This window comes from Aspergillus brunneoviolaceus (genome assembly GCF_003184695.1).
Source record: "Aspergillus brunneoviolaceus CBS 621.78 unplaced genomic scaffold BO95scaffold_82, whole genome shotgun sequence".
Lineage (NCBI taxonomy): Eukaryota > Fungi > Ascomycota > Eurotiomycetes > Eurotiales > Aspergillaceae > Aspergillus > Aspergillus brunneoviolaceus.
This window is the reverse complement of record NW_020290812.1, coordinates 118,275-140,983: the sequence shown is the minus strand read 5'-3', so window position 1 is coordinate 140,983 and position 22,709 is coordinate 118,275. Positions and strand designations below refer to the sequence as shown.

Genomic DNA, 22,709 nt, shown 5'->3' with positions numbered 1-22,709 from the left:
ATATCAAGGCGCTTATATATAAAGCACCTGATTCAACGTCTGTATGTACACAAAGTTCATTTCAAATTTCATTGACCATTCAATTATCTACTTAGTTACGCCTTACCTGATAACAATGACTTCCTTACTCAACCAAGCCGCATGGCAGCCCAAGGCTCGCACCAGATCCCTCCGAGTCGGTCCAGGGCCAATTCCTAGCCCTAATGAACATGAAGTGGTGATCAAAGTAGCCTACGCAGCGGTCAATCCGACCGATTGGAAGGTGAGCAAGCCGCCGTGGAGGATAATAGGTATCTTTGGAGAATAGCGTTCACTATAGCCATTTCGACCACATAGATGCAAGACACCCCGTACTTCGAGCTCGAGTACCCATTCATCTGGGGCAACGATGTCGCGGGAACCATTGTGCAGCTTGGCTCCGAGGTCACGCAATTCAAAGTCGGGCAGAGAGTAATTGGGTGCGTTCAATTCAAGTCCCGCTTTTCTCGAACAGAAAAAGGGCATATCTCGCAGCGGCTTTAAAACGAATACTGATCCAATCAAATGATAAGACACTGCGACTCATTGCTCACGCGTAAAGCCACCAACGCAGGCTTTCAGCTCTACACCACCGTGCGGGAGATTCTCGTCGCGGAGGTTCCAGACTCCCTGTCTCTCGCCAACGCGGCCGTGCTGCCTCTGTCGGTGTCCACCGCCGCCAGTGCTCTCTACGTGCAGCTGGATCTGCCTTTTCCTTCCCTGAGTCCGAAGAGCACGGGCAAGCGCATTGTCCTCTGGGGCGGGAGTTCATCGGTCGGTAGCTCGGCCATCCAACTGGCGGTCGCGTCGGGACTCGAAGTGCTGGCTACCGCCAGCGAAGCCAACCACGATCTTGTCCGGAGTCTTGGCGCTTCGCAGGCCTTCGATCACCGGGACCCTGACGTGGTTGATCAGATTGCCAGTCTTGTGAGGCAGGGAGATTATGTTGTGGACTGCATCGGGAGTACAGATACTCAGGCGAAATGCGGTCAGATCCTGGGGAGGATAGGGGGAGGTACGCTCCCGGTGATGCTATGGCCGCAGGGTGGGCTGCCGGAGAACGTGAGGGCAGTCTTTGGTGAGTCTGCCGATTCTTTTTTCTTTCCCGCTATATCACAATCGGTGAATATGCTGACGGATGTTATGCAAGTCAACGGTCTGGACCCGGGGATGGTGGATCTGGACGTGGGCAATGCCGTGTGGCGGAAATTTATCCCTGAAGCGTTGGCAGCGGGGAAGTTCCAAGCGAAACCGGACCCTCGTATTGTGCCTGGTGGGCTGGAGAAGGTTCAAGAAGGAATAGATATTTTGCGCCAGGGAGTGTCGGCTCTGAAAGTTGTGATAGAGATCTCTCGGGAATGAGCATAACGACAATACTACTATGGTGTCTAGAGAAGCAGCTCAGGTGTCAACCGAAATAGTTACCTAGATATGTACAACGGACGAGAGAATATGAACCAGTTTCCCGTCCATTCGGCTAAACACAGCCGTTCCGGCGGCACCGGCGCTCTCCATCCCCGAGAATCAGACGGGTGGAAGGTGATCCGGCGGCCCGAGCCGGTGTAGCAGGCCAGGGTACAGAACGCCATGGCGGCTAACGTTACGGTCACCTCGCGATATAACGAGATCAAAGGGGCGTGTGTCCAATTCGTTAGATATGGGTTTTCGTCTTATAGACTATGTGTAAACTGGCTTCCATGGAATATCCTAACAACCGCGAGATCGAATACTTAAGCATGTGCGTTTTGTCGACCTAGTTATTTCATACTTAGGTAGTTTCTAGGCTTCTAATCTCGGGCTGATCAGGCTTCGCAAGAAATGGCAGCTCCAGCGGCAAGCCCACCCACAGCTTCGCCGGAAAGAGTTGGGCGGAGTCCTCAACTGCTGAGACGGCGTTCGAATGTGCGTTGAGTCTCCCAAGATGGACGGCTAACCCGAGAGCTAGGGCTATCTGGGCCAGAGCGAGTGGTGCACCAAAACCATGGACTTTCCACAATTCTCGCGGGGGTCGCTCGAATTCCAGATCCTCTTCGAGGACGAGTCTGAGGAGTCTGAGGTGTTTGAGACCGAGTCACATTCCACACTCTAACTCACACATCATTAGGGGGCGTGTGGCTCGGGGTTCTGATCTGAGAAAGCTAAGAAACAGGAACAAAGAGTGGGCTAGAATCAAGCCCTGCATTAGCAATGATCAACCTCTTTTTACACTAGATTGTATTTAAAAGAACTTTCATTCTCATGATATAAATAAATCCCTTTGATTGATGCATACTCCTGGTGGAGTATATAGCTTGTGCTGTAGCTTCCATATTGTTTATACGTTAGTGAGCGGCGTTCCCGGTCATTTTGCTGTCACCCTTGCGGCAGACTGCATCCTTCAAGGCTCGTCAGCATCAATCCTAGCTTCACATTCCTTCAAGATTCCTTGTCCTGTACTAGCACAAAAGACGTGTTCTTCTTCCACTCTACCAACCCATGCCGTGAAAACTCGATGAAAGTCTCCCAGCGAGGCATTCAAAGCATATCCTTTACCGATATTCTTCACGATTGTATTCCATCGTTTGTTCACTTACGCAACACGGAACTCTTCAATAGATAAGCCTTTATCTGCAAGTCTCATGCAGGGAAAGTTTCCCTCAACCGACCAATGGTCTTTGTCCTAAACTCGAGTGAAGGTCATACCTGTCTACGCCAGACAGAAGATATAAATTGAGGTACTACATCCGAGTCCCAGAGAAGATTATCAGACCACATGTCTATCATCCTTGGACAAACTCGACGCCTTCAAAGTTAAGTTCCAAATAGTCCAGAAAACATTCCACAGCCATGGCACAGCCCGCAGAAGATAGCCATCGTATCCCCATGTTCACCGAGCAGAAGAAGCTGCCCGGAATCGGTAAGCTCTCCGCGACCTGGCTTGCGGTCATACTGCTTGAGAATGTGCAGTACCCCGAGCTCGTTGCCGATAATTGGGCGCTGGCCCTGCAAATTCTGCAGGGAGTATGGCAGAACCGCCGGCTAAAGTACCCAGCTCTTTGCCGCAGGCGAATGGGTGGTGTTCTCGCTGCCAGGGGATGTGTTCGCATATTTATCGAGTCCCACATTGGGTCCGGGACCTGTGGCCCGCCGCTGCGCTGGGAGTATGGAGGTGTGGACGAGTATGGCGAGCTGCACCTGGAAGAAAATTGGGAAGACTTTAAGGATGCTTTGGAAGCACTGTGCGATATTTATGGGAATGAAGCTGAAGCTGGGTCTGAGGCGGGGGTTGAAGATTCGACGGGTCTTATGTGGGAAGAAGGGTACTAATACCCGACAGTTCTCTCCCGTACTTTTCCATTTTTGACGGTTAGATACATAAACAGATACATAAACACTTCCAAACAGAAATGAAGGAGCATTCACGACCAAAGGGATAAATGAGAGACTTTATGTCAGCAAGTAGAACAGGCGATCTTGAATCAAGTAATGAACGGCCTCTACGCCATGTAAAACCAAGTCCAGACACAGACATAGTGACCGTCTGATGTCAGGCGATATCATCTTCCTCTTCCTCCTCGGACCACCAATCAGACGTAGTCCAGCTACTGCTGAAACGCCACTATCACACGCCCCCATTCATCAATAGTGGCCTGAACAGCTGTCAGTCGATACAAGACAGTCTGAGTCTGGGTGTTGGTGGCACATGCGGCTTTTTGGAGGAGGTACCTACACAGCTGCTTGTCCAGTGTTCACATATCTATTATTTCGTCTGGATCCTGCATTGTCATAGGTGCGAACTACTTGAGGGCGAACTACCTACTGAGGTGGAAAAAGCAGAAGCAAAAAGGGGGCAACCGCTATCAAGCTGCCTACAACAAACAGCCAGATAACAAAGAACCTGGCCGCGCCTGGTTGATCAGAGTCACTGGGGTCGAACATTTTGAATATATAATTGTTGTAGAACAGGAGATGTGTTGGAAGATGAGAAGCTTTCTTTGCTGATACCGTATACTAAAGGGGCAGCGGCTGGCGAAATGGTTGAGGAAGAAAAGAAGGTGTTGTATTGAAAAGGTCTTTCCGAGTTATTATACACAGATCATGATAATTATGGCGGGTGTGAGCGGAAAATAATTCCTGTCGTCCAGGTAAGGAATAATAGTGTCAACTGAGATTCTGACTGGGAGCTCTACAGAATCATTACTACCAACATTTTGATCACTAGGTATATCACCAAGTGAAACATCAGCTGTGCGGGATTGTATGGGGTATTGAGACTACAACACAGTCGCCTAAAATATTTTCCGTCAAATCGTATGCTACCTTTGCCCACCGACAAGATATAGTTGACTAGTTGACCATGAACAGTGATAATCTTCAATCCCTGAGTGTGTAAGGTATATATCACTCTCCTTGAATCTCTTCCCCGCCCCGTCCATCGAAAAACGCTTCAATCATTGCCGTTCGCTTAGTCTTCCCCCAAATGGGCCAAAGTTGTAGCCTAGCATAGCCGTAGTAATAATTCATCCTACTCGGCTCTAGAATCATTTTCTTGAACCGAGGCTATTTTACAGTGACCCTTTTCTCATACGGGTTCTCGACTAGTAGTAAGCGGAGGGTACCGACCTTCAAACACATATTTGATCGATCCTTTGACAAGCCACCCGTGCGCGCACGTCAGGTCCCGGCGCAAATACTCTCTTAGGAGACCAACCATTCACAATCCTTTCTCCCACACGAATGATCACGTCGTTCATAGCATGCATATAACACCCTATCAGCAGCCATTTCCGAGGCGCGTTTCGTATAACACATCGCTAAAACCGGAACAAATCATGACGATGACCCAGATCGATCGGGTCTTATGCTCCCAACAAAGGCCTTTGTTCCTCGCCTAAAACCTCTTTCAGTACACGGCAAATATATATGAAAAATTCAGACAAAGAGATTTCTCCGCGCCCGCAGCACAACTGCATAAATAGGGGCTAATGGCTCTCAATTAGCCGAACCCGCCAACTCCTCAAGTCCACCCACCCCTCATACTCCGGGTCATGCACCTCCGAATCCATCGAATAAGCAAAAACCCCAATATGCTCAGCCTCCCGGAGACATTCACCCAGTTCACCGAGCTTGGCGAGGCAGATATCGGCACCCTGCACGGCGACCATGTCTCCGTCGTGGTGATTCATATCAAGAATGCCAGACTCCTTAGGGACGATTGGGCACCTGCCGTGCAGATCCTCCAGGATCAATGGCACAGTAAGCGGCGGCAGCAGCAGCGGCATCCGCAGCCCGATGGGAAGCCGCTGTGTGGGGTTCTCTCGACCAGGGATTCCTGTCGTTTCTATACTGAGCCTACGGCCGGGGACGGCCCGCCGCAGCGCTTGCAGTACCAGGGTCGCAGCGAGTTTGCGCCCCCCGTGGATGACAAGCACCCAGAGGTGTTTTTGGCTTTTCTATGGACATGCCTGGATGGATGTGGGGCTTCGGGTCTTGGTGTCGACCCGTCTTAAAGTAGGACGGATGAAGTGCTTAGGCCGGGGCCTGGAAAGTTATCGTGTCTTTCGCTTGCTGACCCTGTGTTACTTACTTTTATTCTTAAAAAGCATAGCAATCGAATACTATAAGCATCACTCAATCTTTCATAATGGATGCAGAAATTATGCTCCAGATGTGTAGAACACATATATACAACAATGTAGTGCAGCAATTCTGCTACAGAATCAGACATAATTCTGATTGGGCTGACAGCCTGCTTGTCCATTTGAAGAACTTGGAAGCTAAGCTACTACTCTACCTACTAGGTAAGTCAGGATCATCGGCATTGGTATGTTTGGGACAAAGTTTACCTGGAGTTGTACTGTCCAATTTCATTTAAACAAACAAAAATTATCAACTTTATACTGGGATCTTGTTCTTTTTTCTCAAACTCATGTGAAGTTCAAAAAGCGACCAACCTTTTTTGCACGATATACCTAAGTCTATGCACACAAAAAAGCTTCCGCCGATGGAACCAGGAAGGATGGATACCTAGAGCTATTCATGAGGTGAAGAAGATTCTTGCTTGGATGGGAGTAATTCATATTAGCTTGATCTTCTCTCTGCCGCCGCGGTTGTGGGAACTACTTGTGGATTGGCAGTCAGTCATCTTCTCGCCTAGCTTCGACAGGTCTTCGAACCCGCTGACAGGATATAGTGAGGCAAGAGCGTGCCATTATCGCTTTGCGTGTATTGATAGCCCCGCATGAGGGTGCTACTGCTCGTCGCCCGGCTCCGTCGCTCTTCCACAAGGAAGGACCTACCTCGATGACCGTCCCTTTGGCTCGAGATCCACCCGCGGACAGCGCTTCCCGTTCGGAGATGTCGCGGACCTCCAGGCTTACTCTAGCTCTTCACCCCCCGGGAAGAGACTTAGCCCAGTATGTATGTGCAGGGCTGCGAAGCTCGCGTGACTTTTGGGCACGTGATTTGAGTCTTCTGCGACTTCACCCGGGCGAGATGAGCACCGTACGCAATCGTTTTTCCGGGCTCAAGGATACGCCTTGAACTTGGAGGTAGTGGAACGTTCTTTAGCTCCCTGCGTCTAGAAGACCGACTAATGCTCGTGCATTTCAACTAACAGCGTGATTTTAGGAATGTCTCGTCGAATCCATCAAGGCATTGATCTCCTAGCGAGCTCTCCTAGAGGTGAGCCACTCACTATTTCCATTTTGAACCGGCCATTTCCGCCGTTTTTGTAGCTGTTGCTGCATTGTTGAGGCCGACGGAGCTCGCCGGAATGAGTTGCATATTCACATGACCGATGCCTGCTCCAGGCCCGGAAATTCTTCACCACTTCTGCAATCTCTGTATACAGTACCTGTGCCAATGTGGTTGCAAGTATAGAGCAATAATGCTTGACTTTGTGGCCAATAGTGCTGATGTATCAGTACGAGCTTGATGGTTAGCAAAATCAATCGACGCTATTTCGTTGTTCTTAATCACTTTAAGGGCTCTGACAAACAGTGATTGAATTTCAAAGCTCTCGTGAGATGCAGTCTTATTGGTCGATGCCGGTCAACATCATCTCAACCCCTTTCGCTCTGGGCCCAGATCAGTACTTACTTGTGTTCAAGGTCTAATAGATTAAGATATTAAGTTAGCCACGCCGCACGTTGGGATACATACTAGATTCGAATGCCAGCTAACCACATTGAATTGTACCTCCCCCTGTTCACAAGTGACTACCAAGCCCAATCGGTATGTATCACAATGGAAGCCCCATCTATCGAGTTGCTCCAGCTCGCATACCCGCAACAAAGGCTGCTCTTGATCTTCGGAATTATGACGCGATAATGCCCCGAGGGACCATGTAGTGTCAGTTCAGTCATGATATACCGTGGCTGGAATAATTCCTAATAGCGGCCTTTGGCGACAGGTATGAAAAGGGATGAAGATCTGTTCTACTTTGACATAGTTTGGATGAATTGAACGCAGTAGACTTGTGTGAAAGCCTGATATGACTTAATCCTTTATTCCACCTCTATGTGGATTTTACCTCCTTCTTCTTCGTGATTGGGATTCTTTGGATGTCAAGGTATGGATTCTAATCCATCTCCAGTAAGGTAATTTCAAGAACTGGATCCCTGGTCAGACTCGGCCAAACTGTCGAATATGAAACAACACCGAATTCAATTGTTTCTGCTGCATCAATGTTGCATCGATTGCTCCGAGAATATGGTCTGGGATGGGCACTCGACTCAATACATTCCATCTCAGACAGCAAGACAGAAAATGGTAATCCTCTAATGCATATCAAGTATAGCCACACGTATTCTTCGCACAGACAGCAAATTTGAAAGCTAGAATACAGGAGTATCATGTCAAAGTAACCAGTAGCTTGAAAACTATCCGTGGATAAATACTCTCTGGCCTAGAGGCTCAAAGGTCTTCTCCACCGGGGAACCGGCTGGCTTCCCGAAAACCAACTGAGCCTTGAGACTCCAGCTTCCAGGGACGTTCCAATGCTGAGTAATAGGAGCATCCAGCATGGGGCTATAATGCTGAAGATTACATCCCAGCCCTTCTGCTTCCAGGAGGGCCCAAACTAGGTTGTGTCAGCGAAATGTTGATCGATCTTGCAGACAACGACAGGACTTACGTGCAAATTGATGCATGCCATTGGAATGCTCGGACCCTGGAAAGAAATTAGCACTGCTGTATTTCCAATGTTCTCGTTTGATGTCACCTACATTGTGGGAATTTATCCCTGAGCATAGGCCACTTTTCCTCGAGGCGTTTCAGAGGCATCGGGTCTTCGTAGAATAATACCTATTGCGTGGTGATTAGGCCTCATGGACGGTAATGCCAAGCGCATCAGCAGGGCTCACTTACAGTCCCGTATCCAGCACGGTACATGGCAATCCGTGGCTTGTAGAGCTTCTCAAACAACTCCGGGCTCACTGTCGAGGAGGCCACTTCTGCTGCCAGGTCCCAGAGCTTCCGATGCTCATCTTTGAGTAGAACCACGAGGCGTGTTGCCTGGCTGTTGAAAGCACTAGGGGTGTGTAGGACCACCTCATTGATCAATTCTTCCAATCTCTCATCAGAGATGGTGGATTCGTCGGATAGAGCATAGATCGTTCGACGGCCTCTGAAGCCGTCGCTCACAGCGGTCGCGAGATTGTGCATGACGTAGTGGAATGGTGCCCGGATTAAGAGATGAGATAAAATAATGACTGGTAGCAGAGAAATTGGGGAGTTTGTGATCATTCTTTTACAAGTGGGTGGGCTACAAGTCTTAAATAGCACGCGACAAGAGGGACGAAGGAATGCGGAGTATCCACTACAGACCGTAATATACTCAGCCTTGCTTATTCTTTCGTCTGGTGAAGCTTAGTGTCTTCAACAAATTCTCCTCCCGATACGCGAAAACTGCGCCCGACATTTCTCGTTCTAATTCGCAGTCAGGAAGTCGATCTCGTTTCAGGCGTGTCGGTCTATCTTCCATCGCGTTGAGCAGGTATCCTTGTTTACTTTCTTGATAATAGATCATTTTTGCGCGATCAGCTTAGGGTGTTTTCACACAGCATCCTCTGAAAGTCTGTCTCAATCAATCAGCTAAGAATGGCCTGTTATTCACCTGCAGTAGAACATGATAGCCTCGAGTGATTTGAACTATGCCGCACGGGCAATCTGGCACCACCGGGGTGTCGGACATCTACACTTCCGGTTCTTTCGTCGACTTTGACACCGCCGGGTGGTCGGCCAGCTTACTGCCGATCCCTACGATCAATCAAACAGTGCCGGTGAGTCGGGCAATATTACCTCCGATTCTGTCGGTCGTATTCCGAATCACTTCGTGCTGTATTTAAAGTTGTGGCAAAATTATGCGATGGGAATGAGACGGACCTACCCAATAGAGGTCATGCCCTCAACTGGGCATGCCCAGTTGCCCAGTTCCCATAAACCGGCATAATCTGCACGTGATGAGGGCCAGGGTCGAGCCGTGCGCTTCCTGAATCGGTCTAGCGTGCCTTTTGGCTAATCGTGGAGTATCCTTACTATACTACATTGGGAACTGGAAAGGCCTGCAGTGCCCAGTTCTGGCCCCGGGCCCGGCCACTGCAGTAAGACCGCCTTCCCAATTCCGAACGCTAAGCCTATTTGGAACTGGGAAGGGCACCGCAACTGGGAATGTCCACCGCAGCGCAAGACCTCTAATAATCTGGTCAGATTAAAATAAGTAGTCTTTTTGGTTGTTGAGGAAAATTATATTTCCTTGCCGAGCGTTGTAACCTTTTCTTGAATTCGAGTCGATTTCTTAGCTGAAACAAGCTCTCAGTTGCCATATCTATAGGTCATCGACTGACATTCGAGTTGAATATAAAAATGTACGAAGTTGAACAGATAAAATCAATCGCACAGATATCTCGGCCACCTATCAGGGATGTCACATAAGCTTCCAGCCGGGGCCTGAGGCCCCTACTGCCTATGCATGTACAGCGTGGGGTGAAGGGGTGTTCGCTTCTTCCCTTTATTTCCTCATATTTGAGGTTCTGAGTAATCTCAAGCGATTATGAATCGTCTCAAGTACGCACGGTGTCTTGAATTGTTGTAAAGCTTATGCGATCCTGAATACCTTCCCTGACCATAAGACAAAGTCAAATGAATTTGTATCAACTTTCTCTTTCCGCAGGGAGCCATTGGAGTAACGGCTCACTCTGGTGTGGTCACTCCTCTTCCATTAATGAATAGCTTACGTGTCTATTTGGATTTTGGGGAAGATAGGAGGTAAGTTATTGGAGAGTTTGGGAAGAGAAGGCAGGCACACACAGTCAAGTGCTTAATGCGGGGGTGGAACGAGATGGTCAGATACAAAAAGGTGGCTGTGCAACATCGCGAGATGCGCCCCCACATGGTATTGAAGGCTGAAGGGAACGTATCATATCGCCCAACCCTAATTCACCTACGGCTCCTGCTCAAACAATTCCCATTCTTTCGACCCCATGTTGATTACCCGAATCACTGCTCTTACCTTTAGATGAGCCCAGTCCCTCACCTAACATGATAAGGACAAATCTAATAGCGACAACCGAGCAACTCGATCTCGGACTCATCGTGGGATATCAACCCGCCCGGTTTTCTCGCCTTGATCCGCCGAGGGCTGACCGCCGAACTGATGGGGCCTTAGTCTTATCTGGCGCACCGAGTTCAGAAGTCACAACGGGCCTGTGACTGGATGGGATTGTCAAAATTGGCAGCAAAGCGAGTCAATAACGGGGGCGGAGGCACTGAGCGGTTCAGTACAGGCGCGGCCAAGAGACGCCTCGAATGCTCTCCCGCTCGCCGAGTCGCCGAGTCAGTTAGGGTTATGTGCAGTACACCCCCCGGGATCCCGCATGCATCACGAGTCTCGTGAGGGAAGCTTGTTGTTTGATTAAACCTCGGTGTCTGATGGTGTGGCATGCATGCATGACGGAATTTAGGACATAAGATTTGTTAACTCCATGAGACAACGCACACAGAAAACACACTCCACCGGCTTTAGTGCTCTGATAGAGTCACAATGGCGTTTTTCTTCTTCAAGCCACAGCTCACTGTAGCTACATTCCTACAGCCACTCGCAATCGGTACATTTCCTTGTGTGATGCCATCCCTGTTATCATCCCATCTCATGTCATCTCAGTCCACCCTCACACTCCGTGTCCGACTCTTCCCACACATCCCTGCACCATACCTACTACCCTTACATTCAATATCTGCCCACACCCAAACCTCTCCTCCTGTGCTCCCTCCAGGCAAAGAAAATCATTGAAAAGCTCGCTATGGCACAAGAAAGTATCACCACTTACGGCACATCAAACGTCACCATCGTCGTGAAATTATGCCCCAACTATCCATGCAGCGCATGCTCTTTGCTCGAAATCCAGGCCTTTCACATCATCGACCAGGTCTCAAATCTCAGACCAGCGAGGCCGCGGAAAACATCAGTGGGCTGAGGCCGAGGAGGGCGGTGGCCAGGTCAGTGGCTGTCATGGGGGTGGAGGCGTAGTCAGTCATTTTTGTTTTGTTGTCACAGTGGTATTGAGAGGATAAGGAAGGTGTGATGTTGGAAATAGGTAAGTACGGGAGAGACCGTTGCAATGTCGATGATTTACGCGGGGAAAAATGTTGGTGTTGCTTGGTGGAAGTTATATTAATCGCTGGGATGCCTTGGGCCTCAGATCCTACGCCGCACGCCGAGCGAACTTCCACCAGATTGCGAAAAATAGGGAAATACGACTTGACTCCACTACGAACCCAGTTCGGTCGGAACACACACAGTCTTGATTATATCAAATTTAAGGAGATATGATATGATCGGTCGATCCACCCCCAAATCTACTCCTCCTTCTTCGCCCATGCCGCCGATCCCGTCCGCAGCGCAGTGGACAGATCCAACAACTCATCGTAACCGGGGTAGGTCGACTTATCATCCACGATATTGACCACCTCAGTATTGTCGACGTACTTCTCGATCCACGACAGCGAGACCACGGTGTGCGCCCGGTTGACGTAGGGCTCCTCGCTGGCCTGCAGCGCCTGGAACTCCGGGTCGTGGTTGACCTTGTTGAGTTCCTCGAAGCTGCGGAAGTAGAATTCGATGGTTACGTCGTGGTCCTATCGGCATTCGATTGTCAGTCTCGGGGGGTTGTTCAATGGAAGCCAGGTAAATGGACGAGGCCGGGCTGATATCCTACATCAATCACCCAGCCGCGGTTGTTGCGGCGGCTCATCTCGTCGACGAAGGTCCGATAGGCTGGCGGGGAGTAGCACTATCGTTGTGTGTCAGAGGGGAATCTGGGATAGAGTACTGGGCCACATGGCTTGGCGCTTACCTGCTGGTAGGCGTAGATACCATGCTTTGCATGCAGCTTGGCCGCCTTGACCACGTAGTCGCGGGCAAAGTCGTGGCCCTCTCCACCCTGGCGGGCTTGCCCTTTGTAGAGTTTGATGGTGAGGCGCAAGAGGCGCTCGGCCTGACGTCCTGTTTGAGTCATTGCAGAACCGTAGGGAGAGAATGGAGTGTGTTTTGTCTACTTCTCCAGCATGGACAAAGGTAGCATTTAAATACCCAATGAGGGTTGGGCAGGGTGTCCGGAGTTAACGGAAAGAAGCCTTATCTCAGGGGTCCCCCAAACCCACCCCCTGGTCAAGCTTTTCATATCCGATGTCTCGAAAAAGGCTAAGTGAATGACAAATCACATCATAAATTATCAATTGCATGTCATATTTCACATCCGAGGCACTCTCCCAGCATGGAAACGCCATCTCAACCTCCGCAGGCATCGTTTCGGCGGTAGGCGATGGCACCACAAGATCTCACCAACCGACTTACTAAGCGGAAACTAGCGATGGATCTTACGCTTCATCCCAGAGATACTATACAACAAATGCAAATGACCTGGTGGTCAGCACCGTAAACGCCCCCGCCTGGATCTGTAGCCCTCTTTCGGCCGTATCCTCCGCCACCCACATCTCCTTCTGATCCTGCTGGGCCGTCCACCAGCTCACCGAAAATCCACTGCGTGCTGCCCCCCGGTTGCGAGTACGGCGAGAACCGCGCGGCGGCGCTTGACCTTTGTCGGCTGCCTCCATCCATGCTGCATACCACCCCTCGATTTCCCGGTCTTTAATGCGGGCTACCGCTGTGAGAATACCAGCAATCTCCCCGCCCTCCTGCGCGGTGAGGCTTGAGTAGACGGAAGAGCCCCGAAAGTGGATGAAGTCGGACCAGAATAGACAAAACATAGCGATTGGTGAGATCGTCAATGTAGTGCGCAGGGCTTGAAACCATCACTTGAATAGAATCGAGGGGGCACTCTTTCAACCTCTTTTTGAGTGCGGCAGATAGCTAGATAGCCATGGGAAGGGATCAGAAGTCGGAGCAGTGCGTCTTATGTTCGGCACTCAGACTCTATCACCGGTTATTATCAACCACGGGGTAAGAATCGTCAATGAACAGTACGAAAAGATCGACGGTGGCGTGGTCTTTTGTTGTTTGCGTTGGTGGTTAGGGCAAAGGAGATTCGACCGCCCGCTTCCACGTCGGCGATCACGTCTGTAGGATCGATCATCTCGGCGTCAACCCCGGCAACTTACTGGATAAGCTGGGATGCTTAGGCTACTAGGGCGAGCAAACTGCAGTCCTTGATCTTTCCGTGATGCTGGGATATTCACTCTTTGAAATGAATATTGATTAGATCAAGGGAAATAAGTCGACCGTTCTAAATGGCCACCGACCTGCCTAAAGCCAATACGAGCTGATTTCAAACTAATCTGGTATTGCTAGGCAGTCTGTAAGTCTCGATAAGTACCTGCTGGGATCGTGTATATAGCGTAGGGTAAGCCCAAGGTGTTCAAGGATTGAATACCGAGACAATACATAGCACGCATGAGATGTAGGCCTCGTCAACAGAAGTGCAGTTACGCATTGTAAGTCACTCAGCAACTCCCTTTTCTCTCGATATTCCCCTCCTGTTCTCTTCTCTCTTCTGCTCGATACAATGCTTCCCATAGAAAGCAAAGCAGCCACCCTACAACCCGCACCGCCTCAACTCCGCAAACACCGACCCCTCCCTCGCCAACAGCCGCCCCGGCGCATCGACCTCCACCACCTTCCCCCGATCCAGCACAGCCACCAGATCCGCCTCCACCAGCGTCTCCACCCGATGCGCCACCATGACCACCGTATGCCCCGCAAACTCCCGGCGCAGCACCGCCTGCACCCGCCGATCCGCCGCCCCATCCACCGCGCTCGTCGCCTCGTCCAGCACGACGATCCGCGCCGTGTCCTTGCGCAGGAGCGCGCGCGCCAGGCAGAAGAGCTGCTGCTGGCCCGGGGAGAGCGCGAGGTCCTGCATCGCCGCGTCCAGCGGGTTGTGATTGTGATCCTGGGCTGTGCTGTGTCCGGCCTTCTCGGCGACAGTGGCCCAGAGGTCGGTCAAGGTGAGTGCGGATTGGATTTGTTGGTCGGAGTAAGCCTCAGGGTGGTTGCTGCTGCCCGGTGGTGCCACCCCGCCACCAGGCAGGGTGAGCGTCATGTTCTCGCGGACGGAGCCAGACACGAAAAACGGCTCCTGCGGGATGGTGATGATCCGGTCGCGGAGGCAGGCTCGCGGCACGGACCGGATGTCGAGCCCGTCGATGAGGATCTGTCCTGCGTCGAGGTCGAGCAGGCGCAGGAGGGCGGCGAGGAGCGTGCTTTTCCCGCTGCCGGTGCGTCCGCACACCCCGAGTTTTGTGCCCGCGGGGACGCTGAAGGTGACCTCTTGGAGGGAGGGTGGGGCTTTCGGGTCGGCGGTCCAGGCGGCGTTTACCTGTTGGAAGACGATCTCCCCGTGGCGCGGCCAGGTGGTCGGTGGGGCGGTCGCGTCCCCGTCGGTCTCCTGCGGGGTGAGCTGCGCGGTAGACTTGATCCGGGCGATTGCCCCGAGGGAGGTCTCCAAGGTGGTCCAGAAGGTGAAGAGCATCTGGAAGGTGGCGTTGAAGCCGAGGATGCTGTTCAGCGCGAGCCCGATCTGCCCGCCCGAGCTGGACGTGCGCAGCGTGACGGCCAGAGTGACCAGAATCACGGCGAGGGTCCCGATGAGCAGCTGCAACACCAGGTCAAGCCATCGCTGGATGCAGTAGAGCAGGTAGTACGGTTTCTGGGACTCGTCGAGCAGGTGGTTGCTGCGCATCGTGAACGCGTGCTGCCAGCCGAACGCCCGGATCGTCATCAGCCCCTCGAGCGTCTCCATAAAGTGCGTGTACAGGGGGCTTTTGGCTTCGAGGTCGAGGAACCGCATCTGGCGCGAGGTGCGTAGGTAAATGTTTTGCAAGAGGTACACGAGGCAGATGAGCCCCGGAATGGTCAAGGCCATGTAGCTGGAGCCTGCCGCTATGAGGCCGATCTGGGCCAGTCCATTGGCCAGGGCTGGATTCATGGTTAGACGGCACTCCCCTTTGGTTGGACTCGCAGATAGCACCGACCTTGTAGAGTGATGATCATTGAGGCTGGCAGCATGGCGTCGACCAAGGACATGTCCTGGCTAAATAGGTTGAGTATGACCCCGCTATCGACGGTGTCGAAATACGACTGGGTAGCGTGCGTCACGGTGTCGATGAGGGTTTGATGTAGATTGCCACCTGACTTGGGAATGAGGTAGATAAACACAATCCTAGGAGGTGAATGGGAATCAGCCACTGGGCTCTAGATGGCGCTGGGTATCCTGACCTCATAGACACGTAGAATGCCGTAAGGCAGCTAGATGCGATCACCGCGTAGACCGCACAAAATACCCCGACACGACCAACTGCGCCAGTCGTGTACATTTCCAGCCAGATCTCTGCCATGTCAATTAGCCGCGATGCTCGCAAGGTCAAAAATAGCACCAGGAGCCCCGGCACATACGTGGAAGGTAGGTCGTGACGGCAACGAGCGCCACCATGACCAGCATCATAGAAGAGAGCTTCCACCCAAACGAGCGGGCGTAGTATTTATACACCGCGAGATCCCCGGTCCGCCGACTCAAGTCACTTACATCGGTCGCGCTCGGTCCCCGGAGCGCCTTCGGCAGCGGTTTGCTTTGCTTGCTTGGCGCAGGAACTTCCTCAGACTCATTCTGCAACCCAACATCTGCGCTCGCAGCCTCGTGCAGCAGTTCCGGTCCTTCCCCGCGGGTGAAGTCCGTCCAGGGTCCCTGATGTGCAATGTGGCCCGATCGGTCCAAGGCAATGACATGATCGGCCAGATGCAGATGTCGGACGGCATGGGTCACCAGAACGACCGTGGACGCATTGCGTCGCAGCAACCCCTCTGGCCCGAACAGATTCTGCACGATCTGCAACTCCGTCTTCGCATCGAGTGCGCTCAAGACATCGTCCAGCAATAGAACGGACCGTCGGCTGTAGAGTGCGCGAGCGAGGGCCTAGGAGGGGCACTATCAATACAGGGGATCGCATCCGAAGGTCACCGCACATGGGTATCCACCTACCACGCGCTGCTTCTGACCGCCACTCAGGGTCACACCCCGGCTGCCGAGCAGAGTAGTGTCCATCTGCGGCAGGCGCTTGATGTCGACATCCAGAAGACAGGCCTCCAGTATAGTGGCGTACCAGCCCTCATCCAAGGCGGCCCCGGGGCCGGTGATAGCGTCTCGAAACACGAGGTTCTGCAGCCATGGTGACTGGCTACAGTATGCGATATCTCGGCTGTTGATCTGGATGCTGCCAGGGGTGGAGACAGCTTCGCCCAAGATTGCTTTCAGGAGGGTGCTTTTGCCCGACCCGACAGGACCGACAACGAAGCTAAACGAACCGGGGAGGACTTGCCAGTTGACCTTGTGCAGAACAGCCTCGGATTCTGGCGCCGGTCGTATGTCGGCCTCGTGGAAGGCGACGATGGGCCGATCGATGGACTTTGCGGGCAGGCTTTGCAGGACAAGCCCAGATTTCCCTAGTTCATGGATTGTTGCACCAGCTTCGCCATTGGGTTTGTCTGCGGCGGATAGATAGGTGTGGATTCGATCGATGCAACCCATTGCCGAGACCAAGGTTGGGTAGGAGGAAAGAAGCTCTCTCGCTGGGTCCGTCAGCAAGGAGATGATGGCCAAGGTTCCAAACGCTTTGTCGGTAGTCAGCCGCTGGGACTGAACGGTATAGATCAGAAAGACCAGAAATGGTCCGATCTCCACCGGGATCATCGCTAGTTACTGGTGTTAGTGATACCCTCTCGCAGGATCCTGGTGAGAAGAGGGTGAGACCAACAGATAGTGTTACGCCAGATGCCAAACACCCGAAAGCTCGCCCCAAGATGTAGCTCGCGAAGCCGCTGGCCGTGGATGGTTTGGGCCATGCGCTCGGACAGACCCATCATTCTGATGCTCTTCATGCTTCCGAGGAGGGAGGAAGTCAGCGCGACCCGGCGTTGCACCGCGCCCACCCATGTCTTTTGGGCGGGACCGATCTTCTTGGCCACGTGCAACGATGCATAGAACGCGCCTGAGAAGGACAAAGGCTTAGAATGCAGGGATCATGGCAACGTGAAGAAAAAGGAAGCGGGGGCACTGGTATCGTACGTACCCACTACGGCGATTGTGGGACCAATGCAGATCCACCCGACTTGGCGCTCCAGCAGCCACAATCCAATCGCCAGCTCCACCGTGCGCGCCCAGACCTCAGCGATCTGGCGTAGGCTGAATGCGATCCGGTCCACGTCCGTGCTCATGAGGGTAACAGCGGCGGACTCATCCGGAGCCCGCGCGAGAGCCAGGGTTTTGGCGTAGATCTGCGAGACCATGGCACCACGAAACATGGTAATCATGCGATAAAGGCGGTGTTGGTAATGCGCCGTCGAGAGCTATGGATGGACGGATGGATGACTGTCAATACACGCGCGTCCCCCCAGCACGTCGGGTGATAGGGGTGGTAATGGACTGTACCGCAATTCCCAGGTAAATCAAGCCGGTGGCTGCAATCAGCCCGTAGCCGTCACTCTTATCCCGCGTTGAGTCCGCATCGCTGACATAGCTGATCACCCGAGTGATGAGAAAGGGCTGGGCATACGTGAAGCCAATGAGACACAGTCGGGGGAAAACCGTCAGAAGAAGCGGCCATTTGAGGCAATAGAAGAGGGCGATCACCAAGGAGAAGCGGCGCTCGGATCGATCTAGCGGTGGGGTCAGCCTCACCTCTCGTGGTGGATCCAGGACATACGTTTCGCCCACGCGACCTGCATGCGCTCATGTAACGGCCCAGCCGACAGCTCCTGATCCACGCGATCGAGGTCGCCGAGGGACAGGTTCCTGCGATAGCCGCGAACGAACAACGGGCTCAACCACCAGAAAAAGCTACGATTGATGATCCCACTCGTGGACTCCGGGGGATACCTGCTGCGAAAAGCATCGTAGAGACAGGCGCGCTTGTCAACAGTCTCAAGAACGAGCAGCAGGACCTCGGCCCCCAGAGCAACGGAGGCGACACTCGAGACGGCGGTCAAGTGCCGTCGGAGGTATAGACTTCGAAGCTGGGTTGCATTAAACAAACTGTCGAGCAGGAGATAGATGCAGAGGAGCGAGGAGGGACGCTCTGAGCGTGTATGCTCCAGGGTGGAGAGTGCGAGGACGAGGCTGCTTCCCAACAACGACACGGCAGCCGATGCAATGGACGCTGAGGTGGCGGGTCGAATGCTCCACAGCGCCAACAATGCCACTCGGAGGCCCAGGAGGACAATCGCGACCGTCTAAAATTAGGCGACGGGTTATTCAGAGTTCGAGGGGGGTCGTGGGAGGATGGGAAATTGTCTTTATAATTGGGTTTTCTTTTTCTTGCTTACTACTTTGCTGTACACCAGAGGGTGAGTGATGGGGGCCTTCCTCGGACATCGGAGTAATTGGACCAGGCGAGGCGGTGCCAGGAGAATCAGCAGGATTGAAGGAACCAGTCCAAGGATGCTCTGTTCAAATAAGAGGGTGAAGTCGAAATGAACGAGACAGTCGGAAAGCGAAGGACCGAATCTCTGGTCATTACTGCGACAATTGTAGGCCATGAAGGGGAGAGAGGGGTAGGAGGAGGAGGAGGAGGAGGAGGAGGAGAGAGAAAATTAATGGCACGATGGCATTAGGGGGGGAAGGAGGGACATCATATAAGATTACAACCAGGAAAATTACTGTAAGACTAGGAGGATAAGGATGATAAGACGATTAAACAAGCATGAGTTCTCCGTAATTGCCGACTGCGGCTTGGTAACTTAATACCGGGTATTATATATACTTGTACTTGCTTAAGTACTGTTGATTCACTTCCCAACTAAGTACTAAGTATCAATCACCACATCCGAGGTCCTCCACATCCTCACACCCATGTAAAGTTTCCCCACGATTTTGACTGAACCGAAATCCTCACCGCTTGGTTATACGCTCAATGACTCATTCAGGGCTTCACCCGAGTCACGCAAATTCCGCATCATGCCATCTTTCAATCTCAAACCCCGATGTATTGTACTGCTTGGCCCACTCGCGAATCTTCCAAAAGTTCCGACAAGTATGCTGGGTGGAGAAGTTGGCCTTCCAGATGGGATACTCGGGCCCCGGGGGTGGCACGCGCGGGGAATGCACAATCACCGAGAGGTCGCTGTGGCACATGAGAGCCTGGTCCGCGAAGGTGGGCCAAGAAATAAGTGATTGCTTTCATTTGCCGAGGAAACACGGATGAATGCAATACCTACCTGCCGCAAGTACTCAATGCAGTGATCTGGAGAGGAGGTCAGCTGGATGGATGCACTCGAGATCGCGAGATACGCCCGGCTTACTGATGTGCACAATGTATTTCACCGCCGCCTGGTCGGTCGTGTTGTCGTTCCGCCAGTCGACGGGCTGGAAGACATATTTCCGGATGGAGTTCAGACAGTGCAATTGATGGAAGACATCGAGCTGGATGAGAGCGGTGGAATCGTTGACCGTTGCCGGCATGGTGGGCTCGAGGAGCGAGGCCTCCTGCTCCGGGTTCAGTGCCAGAATCCCAACTGAAATGCATGGAGGTCGTCGGGGTCAGCTAACCATGCGGTGTATGGAACCGGGGGAGGGGGGGGGGGGGGGGTCAGAGTGCTTCCTATGGTAGCTCACCATCCACCAAGTGCCGCCACTGCAGATTCACCGCGCCGGTAGGGGGCCCTTCATAGGGACTTGTGTCCTCGCTGGGTTCTCCGGTCCATCGACTCTGTTCAAACCGATACGGCACGTATTCGACTGCCTCCGAGGCAGATGCTACCGCCAATTTCTCAGTTGTTGGGAAGTGACAAGTGAGCCACGCCCGGGGTGGGTGAGGCGACACTCACCGAACTCGAATTCTTGTAAGCCGGACGCCTCGCCGGCTCCCCCGGTATCAGCACCATGATGGGCGTCTGGTAGGGGGTCATCATGCGACATGGCCGGGCAATGCTCGAAGTTGAAGCCCGACCCTTTCCACGGCCGACTGGGATGCACCGGCGGATCAAAGAACACGGACAAGCGGTTGTGATAGAAGAGTGTAATAATCCATGTGGTGGCCAGCGCAAGGTGCAAGACCAGAAACAGCACGTTCTGCATCCATGGGGCTGTCCGTCCTGGACGAGCAGACGATGCCCGAAGCGACCGCTGGTGGCTTTTGAAGTCCGTAAGCTCGGTTTCGTTCATTGTGCGTCTGTTTCTCTCGCTTGTGGTGGATATCCACGGTGCATTTTCTTGCTCTGGGATGGGTGGGAGGTGGGCGGCAGAAGCACTCGACCCACCGGAGCAACAGGAGTACAGTATCAAGGCTCGGAGATGAGTGACCGCGGAGAATTGAGATCCGCCATCTTCACGACAGATGAACTAACCATATGGAAACAACCAGTGATCTTAGAACAGACTGCAATGGGTATTGGAATTGCGCGTGCATGACTGGTACTGTACGCCTGTGGGGACGGTATCGTGAACCCAAATACCTAGAATACCTAGTACCCTTTCATTACAGAGAATATACCGAAGAGTGTACCGTACCGTACTGTGTGTACAGTACGTATTCGGGAGGTCGCATTGATGGTGTGGTTGGCATCAGCACTAATGCACTAGCTAGCAAGTGGCGACCCTGGAAGATGAAACACACTCCGAAAAGCACTGTAGGATGGGTGATAAGGGAGCTCGGATGCCAATGGGATTGCTAAGATTCGTGATGATCGCCGGAAAGGGTCGTGCGTGCAGGGAGTGGGCAATTGCACACGGGTCGATCCCCCGACGGAGCATGGCCGGAGTCCCGCTGCGGAGGCAATGCCACGTAGTCTGACCTACTTTATATTACAGCTGGTACGTTATATAGGTTATATCACGTTACGCACCTAATAATACCCCCCGTAACAGTACTGCACAGGCTCGGGTATGTAGGATTGCTGTGTATGTTGAGCGGCTTTGGGCCGGGTAATTCTGAAAGATTATTATACTTATTGAATGAAAATAACAATTTGAACCTATCAAGGTGACAAGCTAGACAGGTAGGAATACTGTAAATGATAGGACTGAGAAAAGAGTTGCAGGTAGTAATCGCGTGCTCTCGTCAGTGTTTCGAAGCAGTGGTAGACCCCGTCCTAGATAAATTCGACCAGCGCGATTCAAAGAAAAGAGCCTACCAGCTATGATCTGGTCACAAGCTCAAAAAGAAAGAGAACAAAAACAAAATGCACCTGCCCAAGCAAGACGAATTCGATGCGGCGCGGTTCCTCGAGGATATTGAACGCACTTGCGCGATTATCCACGCCCCATATTCGGAATCCCACACCCGGGCAAGCCTGGAGGCCTTTGCGACGAGTTTCCAGCGAGGAGCCGTCCTGTGGCGCACGACCAACCGACCGGGAGACGCCTTGAATTATCGCTTCTACGAGCGCCGCGTCACGGACACGGTAGCCGCCGCCGTCAAGGCTGGCCTCCTCGCCGCGGACCACCCGCTGGGAGCCCTGGTCACCGCCTGGAGTCGCCTGTACGATGGCACCCCGGAGCAGTCGTGCGACTTCGACGCGCAGCGAGGGCTGGCCAAAGCGTGGGTGTACCTGGGGGAAATGCGGCCCATCGACGACATCCTCGCCGTCGAACCAGTGCCCGAGTCCATCCGTCGACATGGGCCCGTTTTCCACAGCCTCGGGCTCGAGCGGGTTCGGCATGTGGCGGCCGACTACACCTCCCACACAGTGAACATCTACTTTCGGGCCCCCGGGCCCTTGAAGCTGGAGCAGGCCGATCGCTACGTGCAGCTCGCCCATCCGGCCGGGGCGCTGGAGCCCGACGAGGTCGAGCAGATGCGTCTCTCAATGAATCCGCAGGGCTTTACCTTCGCTGTGACGATGGACTATGGCACCGGGGACATCAAGCGTGTGGCCTTCTACGCGCTGAAGCTCGAGCTCGCCAGGTGCCTGCACATCGACCCGCGTCTGGACCGGTTTTTCACTGGCACGCCGTCCTACGACGAGGAGACGATGAACGCCATCGCCTGGTCGTTTGGGAATCACGGCAGCCGCTACATCAAGGCCGAGCGGAGCTACTGTGGTCAGCTCGTGCCCCTGCTCCGGGACTGGAATAGTGCGATGTCCTCTTAGACTGTGAGATGGCAGGCAATTCATAATTTATTTGAATATATGCAGGCGGTCTGTATCACTTCCCGCAATTATCTCGAGTCTGGAATGTATTTATTGGGGTACCGTGAACTCA

The 22,709-nt window shown here is 52.8% G+C and overlaps 8 protein-coding genes across 8 annotated transcripts; 4 read left to right on the top strand and 4 right to left on the bottom strand.

Moving 5' to 3' along the window:
- Window positions 1-115: 115 nt before the first annotated feature.
- BO95DRAFT_468021 (zinc-binding alcohol dehydrogenase family protein) lies at window positions 116-2,107 on the top strand (the record flags this gene model as incomplete). Its single annotated transcript, XM_025589332.1, has 5 exons — window positions 116-262; window positions 337-458; window positions 552-1,096; window positions 1,169-1,305; window positions 1,964-2,107. The coding sequence occupies 5 exons, from the start codon at window positions 116-118 to the stop codon at window positions 2,105-2,107; spliced, it is 1,095 nt and encodes a 364-aa protein (XP_025437798.1).
- Window positions 2,108-2,844: 737 nt separating this feature from the next.
- BO95DRAFT_435959 (uncharacterized protein) lies at window positions 2,845-3,324 on the top strand (the record flags this gene model as incomplete). The annotated part of the gene is made up of 1 exon (XM_025585206.1): window positions 2,845-3,324. One exon carries the CDS (start codon window positions 2,845-2,847, stop codon window positions 3,322-3,324), a length of 480 nt encoding a protein of 159 aa, XP_025437797.1.
- A 1,760-nt stretch (window positions 3,325-5,084) lies between these two features.
- Window positions 5,085-5,507, top strand: BO95DRAFT_468019 (uncharacterized protein; the record flags this gene model as incomplete). The annotated part of the gene is made up of 1 exon (XM_025589331.1): window positions 5,085-5,507. The coding sequence occupies one exon, from the start codon at window positions 5,085-5,087 to the stop codon at window positions 5,505-5,507; it is 423 nt and encodes a 140-aa protein (XP_025437796.1).
- A 2,180-nt stretch (window positions 5,508-7,687) lies between these two features.
- Window positions 7,688-8,726, bottom strand: BO95DRAFT_476688 (putative fatty acid repression mutant protein). Its single transcript, XM_025589939.1, has 4 exons — window positions 8,368-8,726; window positions 8,226-8,304; window positions 8,135-8,170; window positions 7,688-8,080 (listed from the first exon to the last, which is right to left on the bottom strand). The coding sequence occupies exons 1-4, from the start codon at window positions 8,662-8,664 to the stop codon at window positions 7,881-7,883; spliced, it is 612 nt and encodes a 203-aa protein (XP_025437795.1). The 5' UTR covers window positions 8,665-8,726; the 3' UTR covers window positions 7,688-7,880.
- Window positions 8,727-11,856: 3,130 nt separating this feature from the next.
- Window positions 11,857-13,117, bottom strand: BO95DRAFT_485630 (uncharacterized protein; the record flags this gene model as incomplete). The annotated part of the gene is made up of 5 exons (XM_025590411.1): window positions 11,857-12,135; window positions 12,216-12,290; window positions 12,354-12,502; window positions 12,854-12,863; window positions 12,920-13,117. The coding sequence occupies 5 exons, from the start codon at window positions 13,115-13,117 to the stop codon at window positions 11,857-11,859; spliced, it is 711 nt and encodes a 236-aa protein (XP_025437794.1).
- A 682-nt stretch (window positions 13,118-13,799) lies between these two features.
- On the bottom strand, window positions 13,800-19,065 carry BO95DRAFT_423121 (P-loop containing nucleoside triphosphate hydrolase protein). Its single transcript, XM_025584615.1, has 10 exons — window positions 18,833-19,065; window positions 18,214-18,739; window positions 17,940-18,166; window positions 17,581-17,857; window positions 17,266-17,499; window positions 16,494-17,203; window positions 15,911-16,427; window positions 15,734-15,845; window positions 15,490-15,677; window positions 13,800-15,433 (listed from the first exon to the last, which is right to left on the bottom strand). Exons 1-10 carry the CDS (start codon window positions 19,043-19,045, stop codon window positions 14,052-14,054), a joined length of 4,386 nt encoding a protein of 1,461 aa, XP_025437793.1. The 5' UTR covers window positions 19,046-19,065; the 3' UTR covers window positions 13,800-14,051.
- Window positions 19,066-19,445: 380 nt separating this feature from the next.
- BO95DRAFT_373618 (uncharacterized protein) lies at window positions 19,446-19,988 on the bottom strand (the record flags this gene model as incomplete). Its single annotated transcript, XM_025583060.1, has 3 exons — window positions 19,446-19,646; window positions 19,724-19,765; window positions 19,830-19,988. Coding segments are annotated over 3 exons (402 nt in total), but the record flags the coding sequence as incomplete, so codon positions are not given.
- Window positions 19,989-21,685: 1,697 nt separating this feature from the next.
- BO95DRAFT_456766 (uncharacterized protein) lies at window positions 21,686-22,597 on the top strand (the record flags this gene model as incomplete). The annotated part of the gene is made up of 1 exon (XM_025588432.1): window positions 21,686-22,597. One exon carries the CDS (start codon window positions 21,686-21,688, stop codon window positions 22,595-22,597), a length of 912 nt encoding a protein of 303 aa, XP_025437791.1.
- Window positions 22,598-22,709: the final 112 nt, after the last annotated feature.